Source organism: Dermacentor silvarum, chromosome 6, assembly GCF_013339745.2.
Source record: "Dermacentor silvarum isolate Dsil-2018 chromosome 6, BIME_Dsil_1.4, whole genome shotgun sequence".
Classification (NCBI taxonomy): domain Eukaryota; kingdom Metazoa; phylum Arthropoda; class Arachnida; order Ixodida; family Ixodidae; genus Dermacentor; species Dermacentor silvarum.
Genome location: NC_051159.1, coordinates 129863577 through 129878537, shown reverse-complemented (window position 1 = coordinate 129878537; position 14961 = coordinate 129863577). Strand labels below are relative to the sequence as shown.

The 14961-nt window shown below is 44.7% G+C and overlaps 1 protein-coding gene across 1 annotated transcript in view; it reads right to left on the bottom strand.

Moving 5' to 3' along the window:
* LOC119455991 (uncharacterized) overlaps positions 1 to 14570 on the bottom strand; it is a 38051-nt gene extending 23481 nt beyond the window's left edge. The window contains exon 1 of the mRNA XM_049669118.1: positions 14359 to 14570. Coding sequence (XP_049525075.1) covers positions 14359 to 14443 — 85 coding nt within the window. The 5' untranslated portion in view covers positions 14444 to 14570. The remainder of the gene's footprint in view (positions 1 to 14358) is intronic.
* Positions 14571 to 14961: the final 391 nt, after the last annotated feature.

Sequence of the window (14961 nt, the reverse complement as noted above, 5' to 3'; positions counted from 1 at the left end):
TGCTCTTTTCAACGCCAGCGGTCCGTGAGTTCCGCGGCGCGGGTTTTGCTCCGCCTCCTTCGACATATGGCGCAACGCTGCGTGACCAGGCCGGCAGCGCCGGCGCCCCCCGGATGGTTGTTTGGCCGAGACGAGACTTGCAACAAGGTTCATGTTCATGTTTACACGAACTATTAATGACTGGAACTTGATGCCATCCCCAATTGTACCTACTACTGATTGACATGTGCTCTTTTTCTTTTTCTTGTGTTTATTCAAATGCTTATGTACACACCCTGCTTGGACCTGTGAAAGGTCTGCATTATTGTATAAATAAAAAATAAAAACAGGTTAACTTCGGCTCAGTAACCTTTCAGGCCTGCGTCATGGCACCAGTCTGCTTTACCGGTAGCCATTCCATGTTTACATCTACTTTAGATTACGGGAGTGCCAGCAATTTTTTACACGCTATATATACTTACCGAATAACTCACGACCGGCACACTTAAGCCGCTGCGCTTGTGTTTATTCGAACAAGAGACAGCGATGCAGGTTGACTACAGAAGGAGGCAAGTCCGCACATTGTACCTCAGAATTGACTGGCGTAAGGATCACGCCAGAATATCGACCAGTCATACCAATAGAATCATTGATGAGTGCTATGTCATCGATGTTAACCAAAATGAGGCAACGCCATGGAGAAAAAAAAATTGTGCAGGAACCATCGACGATTATTGTCAATGCTAGCGAAGAGCCGAACGCTTCTACAATGCTATTCGTTTTATTAACGGAAGAATACGCTTGATGGAGTATATGTATTTGTCGCAGTGATATTTAGGTAGCGGTTGTTGTTTCACTGCGTAATTTGTAGAAAACAGAGCCGTTAACCAGTACACCTGTAGCGGTAGTATAGGTGTACAGCAGGATTGTCTAGATAGGACTCAACATGCCACAAATTGGGGGTACGTTGTGCGTAATGTGTGTCCAAATTGTAACATTTCTGGATTAGTTATGACTGGCGCAAATAATTACTCAAACCTCGACTTTTCCTTATACCGTGTGTTCCAGCTAACGTTAGCGAAACTATAAAAAACATATTTAGAAAACGCGGTGCAAGATACAATGATAAGACGTACAGTGTTCGATCAGCGGAGGTCTATCGGCCCAACGCCGTAGGTTTTAAGATTGTACCTTGCACCGTGCTTTTTTTTTTTTCAATCTTATTTTCCGTTGAACAGCTTGGCTAACGTTATCTGGGAAGCCCTATATTCATGGGTTATACGAGGCAGCCGCGGTGTCCTCGGTGAACTTAACGATCCACCGTGTTTATATTTCGTGAAAATAGGGGGCAGGTTACGAGTGCATGATGTGTATACAAAGTTCGAAGTGTGTGGCTCAATTGCGGCGCAGAAATCAGCCCGCTGTCCGGAAAGAACTACAAGTCACCAAGATCAAATTTTGTGACCGAGAGGGAACAACGACGGCTGTTGTGAATGCGAAGTTAAAAGTGTATGCCTTTCTTAAAAATTCCTGCTCGAAAGTGCTATGTGCAGGCAACGTTGCAAACGGGCGAGTAATATGCGAGCAGCGTTTTGAAATGTGTGGTTTAATTACCTACAACTGGGAAGTTAATAATGCAACTCTAAAGAAAAACCCGCGCTGGAAACTGCGCTGTAATTCAGCAAGGTCTCTCAAGTCGGCTGCATTTTTTCACACGTGGGAAAAATGCGAAAATGGTACTTCTAGAAGTGTCATCAATTTGAGCATCTATAGTGACAATCCCCAAGTAAGTCTTATTCTTTTCTCTTTCTCTCTGTCTTTCTTTTATTTTCAGTGAAGTCGAGGGTCCGACTTAATTGGATCCTTAGTCCAACCCTATGGACACGGAATGGTGTACAAAGGGTAGTATGCCAATACATCATTCAATGCATCACTTGTCTGAAATGACTTCTTGTGAAACTCTGCGTGATTTTTTACAGGTTGGTAGATTACATTCCCTTCACTAGTTGTCTTTAGTCATCTATGCTTATTTTCTCGTCTGCGGCCTGACGTTCTTTTCTTCTTTTCTTTCCTTTTTATCGATTAAGAGATCGCCTCGAAACCAAGCATTCGTAGAACTCATCCCCTTTTTTGGTGATACTTCCTTCTGATTTCATTTGCCTGCTTACACTGTCCTTCTAGCGAGTTATCGGTGCCCGCGAGACCCGCCCGAGGTTGCGAATGAACGCTATCGCATATAGCATACAGTTTGATACAAAAATTACTGCAGGGAACTCTGGCGATAGTGTGTACCGTAGTGGCAACTAAGACGGTTTAGCCAGCACGTCAGTGATTGGTGGAGCATGGATTCGCCTAATCTTCGTCCTACTGGCTTAATACGGCTTTGTGACTTTTCATATTGATCATTCCTTACAAAATATTACATTATAAGTGCAACAATTAGTGGTGATTATGAATGCGTGTGGAAACTAGAAAGATATGCTTTGTTTAAAAATTTAGAAATACTTCTTATTTATTTGAACAATACTGCTAGAGTGGGGATACAAGATTATTCAATGCATAGTCATAGATACAATACATGTTTTGTACCTAACGGCACTAGCGCACAAAATATACATGGGCTAATTTGATGTAAAGAAGCACCGATGCAAGGTATACGGATACACATCGAACTGCAAAAAATATAGAGGACAACATACACACACGAGGCTAGAAAAGAGACTCATCCTTACTAACAAATTATTCTGTAGACAGGTGCGCCTTCAGTGCTGTTACGAAAGAAGCAGAGGACGAGTTTCCCACAACGTCGGCTGTGAACCTGTTCCATTCTCGGACTGTTCGCAGAAAGAATGAGTTTTTAAGGATATCATCGGCCCAACATGTCGTTATATGGAAATGGAAGAACTTTATTGAGGTCCTTCGGAACGTGCACTAGCACGTAGCAGTTAAAGTCCAGAAGTTTTTTTTAAAGTGGTGGGAGCGTGTTTCGTTTGGTGACAGAATGGATACAATTGCCCTTTTTTATTCCTATTTTATTGTGAAACAGTGCAGTCGAACGCCTCTACAACGAACGCCTCTACAGCGAAATCCCCTATACAGCGACGTATTGATTAACTCTTGGCTGAATTCATACCTTTCAAATGTAATGTGAACGCCTCTACAACGAAGACCTCTACAACAAATTTTGCTGTCCAACAAAGAAATATAGGCGTCCCCGACCGCTGATTTGATGCTTTACAGCGAACGCCACGTAGCAGTGCCACCGGCACTACCTTCCGCAAACTTCACCTAGGTGCGCTCTGCGCTCGCGCTAATAGCAACTCGAGCGACGCACTTGAGTGTTCCCATGCCCTGCAGCAATGCTGCACGAGTCGCTCAACTCGTACGCTGCTTGTTGTAGCACATCTGCGGGTGTGACTGCTGACGAATACGTCGCACTTGATGACGACGTGACGATGTCGTCGCAAAGTTACGACCTATACGGTGTCTTCAACGCCGGCTACGGTGAAAACTAAGCGAATATCAACGAAAGCAACAGTGATAAAGATAGGGTAAACTAAGCAAGGATTTCTACTGCAAGAGAGATGTTAGCGGCATTCGACAATCTGGAGCTTAACTTTGGGTCGCTCCTGTGTTTCGCTGCGGAGCATGCCATGAATCCGGTGCAATAAGGTTAGCTGAAGTCGCAAATTCTGTCAAGAAACTGCGCACAAAAAGAAACTGTGACTTATTTCATTGGGTCTCTCTTGTATTCATGCTAAATAAAGGTTGTTGTTGTTGTTGTTGTTGTTGTTGTTGTTGTTGTTGTTGTTGTTGTTGTTGTTGTTGTTGTTGTTGTTGTTGTTGTTGTTGTTGTTGTTGTTGTTGTTGTTGTTGTTGTTGTTGTTGTTGTTGTTGTTGTTGTTGTTGTTGTTGTTGTTGTTGTTGTTGTTGTTGTTGTTGTTGTTGTTGTTGATTAGCCTGCTCTAGTGTCAGAGGTACAGTGCGCGACCTCTACAACGAAGTGACCTTTATAACAAAGAATTTTGGAGGCCCCAAGCAATTCTTTGTACAGGCGTTTGACTGTAGATACAGGTACTCAGGTTGATCTACACGACGACGGGATTCTAAAAAAATTCAGTTTAACTTTCTTTTTATCTAAAGCGCAATAAATAACACCACATGAACGTCTGAAGCTACAGGCACTAAGATTAGACAAATCCATGTACCATACCCATCGTTCACATGGTAGCTGAACGACCATATAGCACCAAACGTCGCTCTAGTTAACACTTGTAGGAAACTCTATGGTATATGTAATCCCATGGTGATGCGCACACAAAAGCGCGTGCTGGGGAAAATGGCGGTACGTTGTTACATTGTTGCAAGGACCAAGCTCGCGTTAGCACTGAAAGGTACCGCTTCGGAACCTCCGAATGACAAATAAAGCGACAACGCCAGCGATGCCGACACATCCTTCACCTCGTGCTTTCGGGTGGGAACATCCCCCCCCCCCCCCCCCCCCCCTCCTTCACGTTCGCGGTGATGGATTGCAGGGACCCCGGATACTTAGACGATCGGTACGACGGCTAGCCCGTGGCGGCACGGAGGACGAGGGCTGAAGTGTCTACAAGAAATGAGGGCGAAATGGAGGCGATGATGAAGACAGCGGTGTTTACACTCACAGGGCGAGAGTTTTCGTTGTCGAGACCGACAAGTATGACCCGTTGTTCTTTATTTTTGTGTTGTGATCCAAACCCAGAGACCTCGTTTGTCTCTGACGCCCTGAGACGTTACACTTAATCTCTCCTTCCTTCTCCTGTCTTGGCATTTACATCTTTCCTTACCCGTTCCTTCCCTCCCAGCGTAGACCACTCTTTAGGGCCTGTGTTTTTCTCGAACTCGCTCTGTCAGTACGATGTTATGAAGGCTCTTTTGATCACACGCACTATCGAAGCGTAGGAATAAGAAAAAAAATAATAAACAAACAAGCTGAAGAAGTGGAAGTCAACACTTTCATAGATAAACGAGTATTGCGTGTTTTTAAACGACAAAGTGATAGTTAAACATAACGAATATTCACAAAGTAAAATGACGAGTTGTGAAAAAAAAACATAAAATGCCGAAGTTAACTGACAACTAGGCGCCCGATTTCACTTTTCTAGCTGCCAGCGCAGGCGGAGAAAGAAAAATTTCATTAATCGCGTATTCGACCACTTGTTCCCATAAATGATAAAATAATAAGAACATCCTCATTTGAGAGCCTGTAACATGAGGGCAACCAATTATCTGGTCGTATCGCATATATTCGTTTCAAAGAAGAAAGGCAAACACGACAAGTGTGCGAAGTTGCCTCTCGAAATGAAAAAAGCAAAAGAGGTCACTACTAATGAGATACCTACAATGCAAGAATTCCTCATGCGGGGCGATAAGAATATCGAATTGACATGGACAGTGCAAATTTACGTTATCAGACGTTTGAGCCAGCCAATGTCGCCTACGAAACCACAGCAAAAAGCATCTCCGACATGGAACGAAAGTGGAAAGCAAAGGCTGCAAAAGAAAAGCAACGCAAATATCAGTGCACTTCTGAAAGCTGCGCTGCTTAGATGAATTTTACTAATAAGCTTTTCTCCCATCCGGCAGAATACAAGCGCGCCCGACTGACGAAGCGCACCATGAAATTCATTTTGCTTAAAATCAGAGCCACGGATATGCTTTTAACAAAGTCATGGTCGACGGACTTTTACAGACAGTCTGGAAAATACGCTGCAAAAAAAAGCAAAAAAAAATGAACAAAAACATAACAGAGCCCTCATGCTACCGTGATATAGCGCATATGATTCAACATTAGCGGGAAAGATAGTTGGGCATGTTACTTCAGTCTGGAAAATACGCCGAATACAATAAAGACAGAGCATACATGCCGCCCCGTTATATTGCGTATGATTCAAATTTAGCGCGGAAGATAGTTGGGCACGTTACTTCGCATATAAACAAATACAGATATTCGTTCACGTGTGATCAACAACTAAGTAATGGCGGCCCGCAGAACAGCATAAAATCATTTGTGCATGAGCGGGCTGGCAAAACTTTAGGTGTAAATGAAGTGCAAGAAAGTTGTAGTGATGATGATGACTCCACGCTGTTTCAGGACCTACGATTTGGGATTCCAATTAAGGGCCAAATTCATAAAGGCTTTCTTTCGTAAGTGCTTGGCCGTTGGCAGGCCACCTATACACTAATGATATGTCGAACATTACGATTGGCTAGCGCTTGCTCTAACGGACAGTTGTAACGTTATAACGTTTTGTGATAAGTTTTGTGCTGGGCGTGAGAACGAGATGCCAAAGATGCTCGACTGAAAAGATCTCCAGCTCCCACAATGGCGGTGCGACACTCATGAATTATTGAAGAGCTGTCTGGGGCTTCTTGCCCCTCTTTATTGACAACAGCGCGCGCACACACACACACACACACACACACACACACACACACACACACACACACACACACACACACACACACACACACACACGCGCGCGCGCGCGCGCGCGCGCGCGCACGAACATTTTGTTTTGATATTTCTCACCCTGTCTGTGTTCTTTTCCGTCCCGACTAACTAGTATTTCTTCCTTATAGCCTGCGGACTGCATTCGTAGAGACGTGGTGACATCACCATTAATTTTGCGAGTGCCGTTGTCTCGAGTAAGCCGGAAGGCTGTAATATCTATCCTCCTGGTTGCGTGTGTGAGGATGAATAAGCGACGCATTGAAGCCCTTAAACTTGGGTGCCTGGGACGGTTCACGTCATTGTCGGTTCGGTTGTGGCGGCGACAGCTAATGGGATCTACTCAATCGTTCAGAGTTTGTGGACGAAAACAAAAACCAAAAAAAAAGAAAACACTGGCTCATTTTTTTTTTTACATGCAACGCGCACGTTTTATTTTCGTTTATGCTCTGACGGCCTACTTTGCAAAAATAAGTTTGATAAAAAAATTAAAACTGGCCATCGCTCTCCCGTTAAGCAGTGGTAGTAATAATTTTCAGTTTTTTTTTATCAGGCAAGAGTATTAGATATACAGGAAAGGCTATTTGAGAATTTATCTAGGGGAGTGTTGTTTTTCGGAGGAAAGGCGACCAGGTCGACAATGTGATAGCCCGCAGTGACAGCGAGCAAGTGACGCAGCAACTCGAAGAAAAAAAATACATATCCGGCATTATTCCAAACACGGCGTTGCTACACACCGCTCAACCCAGCTGCGGCAAGCAGCAAACACCAAACCTGCGCACGTTCATGCGAATTCGACGCCCGAAAGGGAGGAGCGGGTGTATTTGCAAAAGCGGGCAATGTGTTTTATTGACATAAGCTAACTCTTCATTATTTTTTTTTTTTTCATTTGGCGCTTCCTGTTCACGCCAAACGAGGACTCGGAGTAGCGCGGTGGATCCTCTCATCTCGTAATGTGTGTGAGAGCGCGCGCCCCACTTTTACGAATCGCAATGCGCGACACGCTGTCGTGCTTTTTTGCCTCCGTGTATCTTCTTTCTTATGCTATACAAAGATTACGCTATGTTTTTGCGAGAAAGAACGGGTAGAGAATGAAAAATTAATTTGCGCATTTATGGGAGCAGCGAGGGAGCGTGTGTATGTACAGAAATTTGACTTGTCAGTTCGGCGCGTTACGGAAATTGAATATACGAAATGACGAAACGCAGCAACTGGCGCGAAAAATGAATCGAATGAAATTGCAGTGTCGTGTGCGAGTGGACTCCGTATAACACGCTGCAAGTACGGTGTACAATAATTTGCGTGAATTTTAATAATATATAGTGCTCTCGTTGTCCGCAACGGTCCATTAGAGGCTCCATCAAAGGATCTGTCGAGTACAAGAAACTCGGAGAAGCTCTGTCGAGACACCTTTATCGATACACTTCAACAGCTTTCAAAAGTTATTTTCCATGTTTTTAATATTTGAGGTTATCTGTGCGTCTTAAGCATACCTGCCAACTCTCCCGAATGTTTCGTAAGGTTCACGAATTTGGGCTTGTTCTAAGATTTTACGAATCTTGCGTCAAAGTTTACGAAAAATTCCGTTCGCGGACGTCTCGCTTGTAAATCTCCGAGATACATTCCTGAAAATCTTCCGATGGTTAACGGACACCAGAAGGGTGCTTCCTTCGAGTCGTTTATTTCGACGAGTTCCTATAGCAGGCAAAATTGCCAATATCTAAGTTGCTACAAAAGTAAATTATCTCAAAAACAATTTACTGCCTAATTTGTCGGTGTCATGCCCTTCGAAGTCTGCTGCAGCTTGTGTGCTGTGTCTAACAGGGTACTGAAATAAATAAAAAAAAAATGCGTAAGTATTCAAGACCCAAGGTGCGAGCTTAAGGCAAAGAAACCAAACAAAATTGTAATAAGGCTATTGCAAGGAAAACAGCTGCGGACGAAGACGACGTCGCTTGCATGGCAAGGAAGAAGCTGTTCTCGATAATATGGAATATAATCGATTGTCCTAATAGATTGCTTGTGTTTTTTTTTTATTATTCGTGAAAGATCATTTCTTTTTCGTCAATTCAGCGTTATCTGTTCATTTCATCTCGATTTCTACTTTTCTTTTCCGAACCCCAGAATTTTTATCTCTGGCAACTTCCTAATTAATTCCCCTCATGATTATTGTCAATTTATTTTAACCACATGATTCATGGTCTGTTCCACACTATAAATATGTGCAACAACAACAACAACAACAACAACAACAACAACAACAACAACAACAACAACAACAACAACAACAACACAACAACAACAACAACAACAACAACAACAACAACAACAACAACAACAACAACAACAAGGTGGCGGTGTCCGCTGCAAGAGGTTGCTGTTGTCGCCGTAAATAAGTACAGAGCCCGAGATGTCGCCGAAGTCTGCTTATGCTTTTCAGGCGCGTGTTCAATGCCCATACATCGTGCATATTTATAACAAACACATAACGAAGCCTTCCATTTCGAGGCAGTCGTTACGAGAGGACGGCAAAAGAGGGCCTGCGGCTACATTACTGAAATCTGTTGATTCACGTGTTTTTTTTTTTTTTTTTTTTTTTGGTTGGTGGCATTTGGTATCGCTCGTACATGAAGCAAAGAGTAAGAACCTGCTGACTTAGGCAGAGCCCGAGGGGCGCACGTATTTTCTGCGGAGCTCTGCTTGGTTCGGCGGCTTCGTGTCGCGCGCGATAGTTGCGCACGTAGCGGCAAGAGCGGCTCCAAACAACGAACGCAATCACTGCATCGCCGTGGGTCACGGGCCCCCTCGCTCGCTACTCGCGAGTCGTCATAACAAGGCGACACGGGCGACACGACGTCTCTTTCGGGCGGAGGAAGCTATAGGAAAGAGCGCCCCCGGACATAACGAGGTAACGAAGATTCAGACTGCAAAGCGAGCACCCGTCGTATACACTCGTGACGCGCTATATAGCGATGTTTCGGCAAACCAAAAATAGTAGAAGACCGCATCCTTCCGCATAAACGATTCGACGCTTGTGCGGGGTTGTGTTAAAGGCCCGCTGGCGGGGTCGCGACGTGTAGCTCGGAACGTTTGGCCAGTTTAGAGCTCTGACATTTGTTTGGGTTTTCTTTTCTTTTTTTTCCTGTTCACATTTTTTTTCTTATTTACGTCACTCCTTGTGTTTGTTTGTTTGCTTCAGTTCTCGGCAGTGAGAGGAAAACGTCAGTCGTGCAAACGAAGAGGGGGAGGATATATGCTGAAACAGAAAGGGGGGAAGTAAGTACGTTAGTAACAATGGAATACCAGAGTAAACTTATGTAAGAACACAATAGGAAAGCCGGAGGAGCCGAGGACAAGTCGTAAAACACTTGCATGAGTTTAACACAGGACACTAATGCATTTTGGCTGTGAACATAGTACAGTCATGCAACATCATAGACATCATCATCATCATCAGCCTATTTTATGTCCACTGCAGGACGAAGGCTTGTCCCTGTGGAGTGTGGCGTGGAGTAGAGGTAGAATACCCGGCTTCAAATCATAGACATCACACAACATTAAAGATTAATTGTATTGTCCCGGGTATATAGCCCACAGCTGGGAATCGAATCCGTGAGTTAAGAGACTCCTGCCTTGCCGCTTGACTTTGAATACTCCTGTACACTCGACGGCGGCCGAAACTGTGCTCACAGTCCCACAATACACAGAGGGAGATGTAGTGTGGAGCATATGAAGAAGTCGCAGTTTCGCCCGAAAGGCGAACATTAGTCGACAGCTATACGAAGTAAGGACAGCGTTTTGACAGCGCACACTCGCTGTCAAAACGCTGGAGTGAGCAAGCGCGGCGACAGCGGCGAGTGAACTGACTTTCGTGCTGCCTCTCCCTTCAATGCGAACTAAGCTTTCAGCACTCGGCGAACTCTGTCCCCATCGTAGATCGCTTGCAAGATAGGGCCAGTGCGGCCGCGCCATACGCCACCGCCGCCGGAGTAGAACTCCCCACCGGTACCTTGCGCGCGACGGAATTAAGACGCCGCGCTTCCTCCTCGCTTTCCTTTCTTATGCGCACGTTATCGAACCACCGTCGTCCGCTCACCCTCGCATGCTTTCACTCGCACATACTGTGCGCGGCGACGATGTTATCGCCCTTGGACATTATACTCAACATCACAGCGACAGCGACGATGACGGTAGAAATGCACATGGACTGTTCATATTTATTTATTTATTTATTTATTTATTTATTTATTTATTTATTTATTTATTTATTTATTTATTTATTTATTTATTTATTTATTTATTTATTTATTTATTATTTATTTAAAAATACCTTATAGCCCGCAATTGAGGCATTGAGTAAGGGGGCAGTACGTAGAAAATACATAGAATTTATGACATACATAAATCAGTAGCACACACGGAACCACAACACAGGTACTAACGCGACGTAACGAGATCACGGTAAACACAGCATAACCGCACTAACTCGACATTGAGGTGCAAAACAGAGCAAATACGAGAATGCGTGGTGCGACAACCGTAAAACCTTACATTTTATTAGTCATACAGTCGGTCAAGGCGTCACGGAATGAATCATAGTTGGACAGGTACGTGATACTATCCGGGAGGAGAATTCCAAAATCTGACGGCGCGAGGAAGAGCAGATTTTTAGAATGCGTCCGTAGAACCGTAAATGCGGGCTTGGATGAAATGATTGTGAAGACTGTGTGACGTGGAGCAGGGTCGTTTAAAGCATGCCGGTGCTCGAGTGGAGTGAATGAACTTGTGAAACAGTGGTATCAGGGCAGTGTCTCGGCGAGTGTTCAAGGATTGTAATGAAAGTTTAAGTTTTATTTGTGTTACACTGGACTGGCATCTGTAGTCCTTTGAGACGAAGCGGCTTGCCCTGTTCTGAATCCGTTCATATAATCGCTATTGCAATAAAAACAAAATATCCGTGCCCGTTCGCTAGGTTCACACCTAGCGAACCGTGTACCGCCGTGTACCGACGTACACAGGAACATTAAACGAATGGAGAAAAATTTCCTTCGTGCCACTAAATTTATTCACTTGACTGAGTTTAACACACATGCCGGCTTCCAGGCTGCCTTACAGACATTTTTTTTCTTTTGTTTTAGCGCGCGCATGTCTATTGAGTTTTTGTCTGCAGTTTGAGCTCCGCCGTTTCGCTCCGATGGTGAGGATACGGCATAGTGCGTGCTTAGAGTAACGCGGGAACAAGACGAACATGTACGCGTACATTTCTCAGCGGACCTGACCGCGGGACTTTGGCGCTGTTCACTGCTTTGAAGTAAAGCAGCTTAGTCATGAAGGGACAATCCTCTTTACACGATGCTCTGCAGTAATCCCCCCCTTACCGCTATATAGTCCGGCTCCCTCGCTGTCCGCCGCACTCGAGCGACATCCATGCTTTTGTCTTTCTCTTTTCGACCAACATTTCGAAGTTTGTTCGTCACGTCGAGAGTGGGAAGTGTGGTTGCTAATTCAACTCTCGCTGAAATTCGCGAAGTCAGTCATGAGAGCTACGCTTAAAAAGCAAACATGTATGAAAATTTGACCGTTGGTAGCACATTATCATCAAGGCAGCAACATACAAGGAACGAGAACAACTCATTGTGATGTGAAACTGGGCCTGTATTCGCAAAATTCTTGCGCTACAGATATGGCAGCCAATCGCCGTGTATGGCATATATTATTCGCAAATATTTTCGGTCGTTCGCCGTTACCGCCTTACGCGTTCGCTAATATTACGTGCAACACAACAATATTCTGGCACCTGCTCGTACGAATAGTTTCAGCGTAAGAACATTTTTCGCAAATGCGGGCCTCGTTGACGTTTGTTCTCCTTCGGTGGGCCACTTCTTTTGCACCCGAGTAATGTAAGAAAGCTAAAACAAGATTTCAACGACGGTATTTATTTATTTATTTTTTCCAAAGATTCCGCCTTTCCTATTTTCTTTCTATCAGTGTACATTCAAAACACTGAATAGACTCAGTTCGCTAAAAAAGAAAAAGAAGAAACTCATAGGAACAAAGCACAAACGAAAACTTTACCAAACGATGGCGTGTCTGACACGCGTGCGGAATAATGAAGTGAAACCAAGCATTAGTCTCGTTTTCGTTCGTTTTGGGGCGAATAAATGTTTTCGTACATTCGATAACCCGTGAAGCTATACGAAATTATTCGTGAGTAATTATTGGCGAGCGCTCTGTCTGCACGTGATGTAAAGAAGGAACATTGCAAGATGCTGCTTGCGCACTTATCTGGTGGCAACGGAGATCTATAGTAGTTTTCGAACAACCTTCCGGTCCGCGGCAGCTCCGGTAATTCTGCATTTTATTTTGCCGTCAGAAAACATCGGGCTGAGTTCATAAAGGTTTTCCTTCGTTAACGCTGTTTGCCATTCGCTGAGCTGCCTTCACTAACAGTATGTCCAGCATCACGATTAGCTGGAATATGCTCTTATGAATAGTTACAGCGTAAAACTTTGCGTCAGACTTTTGTGAAGTACGCAAATTCGTAAATCCTTACCAATGGCACGTATTCACAAAATTCTAGTCAACTCTAATGCTGGACATATTAGTAGCGGGGTGTCTGGTCAACGTCAAAGATCACTTGCAAACGAAAGAACTTTGGGAATTTAGCCCCGTGTCGTCACTCATGTCGTCCCAGGATGCTTGCACATCACCGGCGGCCATATTTTCCCACGCTTACACGCCGCTACATCTAACTTCAGGTATTAGCGAGACATGCTCATTTATTCAGCAACACTGAAGCAAATTGTTAGCCTATAACAAAACACAGCCTGTGTTCACGAATCACTTCGTTTACCAAATTTTGTGCGTAAAAACAGGCGACTATCAATCGTGATAACAAACGTACATGTACTATCAGCGAGGGCGCCCAACTAATGGCAAACAGTTCTTGCTAACAAAACAACTTTGATTGCCGTCCCTGAAGACACAATTATCGCCTTCCATTTTTTTTTCTTCTTCTTCACATTTGCGCTCGGACATTCAGCAGCACGTCATAAGTGCAGCTGACTGCTTCTCGAGTGAAACAAGACCCAGACGCGAAGAAAATTTCGTTATGGGCACGTAGTGTGTTCAAATTGTTTTTCGTCCTCTTTAGTAGAATTTCAACTGATGCTGATATACCGTCCATCTACGTCCTACGTCTTCCTACTGTTATTTTCATAATAAATATGTATTGATTATTGAATTATTCATTCATTAATTTGAGCGACTGAATATAGTATTTACTAGCTTCCATAGGAGCACATAACTAAATGGTTTCACAAATCTGCCCTAGTTAGAAGCCAAGGGCTGTATAATAGTGCGACTGCTCTGGCTTTTCCCACTTTTACTACGCCTATTACAACTTAAAACTATTGGCCAATTTAAGGTTACGCAACAAATATTCAGGTTCTGGAGCGCACACTCCCTGCAAGCGTTCTTTTTTAATGTGAATGTGGTCACACACCGACAAACATTTCTAAACAACGAAGATATTTGCCAATTTGGTTATAATTAAAATAAATATAAACTCAGCTCGGTGCCAGAAACAACGTTCTGGCCATCTCGCAAGCATTTGCCATAACATTTCGATGTGGGCCACTGGATTCGTCTTCGATTTTATATATACTTGAAACAACGAGAAAGCGAGGAAGATTAGTCTGCCTGTCAGTCTGTCTGTCTGCCTGTCTGTCCATCTGTCCCTCCCTCCCTTCCGCCTTCTTTTTCTTTTTTCGCCAGTATTTCGCACTGTTTTATGTATAAAAATGGAAGTATGTGCCAGTAAACACATAGGCATGCACCACGTGTTCTATTCTGACACCGCGCGAAAGTTGCACTCGCCGCACACTCACCGGCCAGTCCGATGACGTGACAGAGGACTAGCGCTGTCCAGCGCAGCTGCGCTGCAACCGTGCCGGATCGGAGGCGATCGCACATCGCTCGGAACACGAACGGGCACCACGACACCGCGTGAACACGTGACGCCGCCTTGCTTATCCTCGAGTGTGCGACACGCGCAAGCACGACGCCGCGACTCCGGGCTCGAGAAAGCGTGCTACGCGCCAAACCCCGCAGCTACTCCGATGGTTCTTCGGAGAGTGCCGCCGGCGCAGCCGGCCGCGGGCTCCGAGAGCCTCCCGTCGCGACCCCTACGGCGGCCATGGGTACTACGCTCCGTTCAAGTAGCACGATCTCCGAGAGTTTTGAACCGCCGCTGGGCGAGGTCGCAACCTCGCGCCGAACGACAGTCTCGGAGCCCATTTACTGCTGAAATATTGGTTCGCGATGCTCCAGGGAAAGAAACGTTTGCCTCAGAACTATGGTTTGTTATGCCATAGTGGGGTTTCTCTGACCAGGGCCCGTATTCACGTAAAGGCAGGATTGTTCGTAAGAGCACTCCTTTTCAGCCAATCCTGATACCGGAAATATCATTAGAGAAGGCGACTAGCCAATGG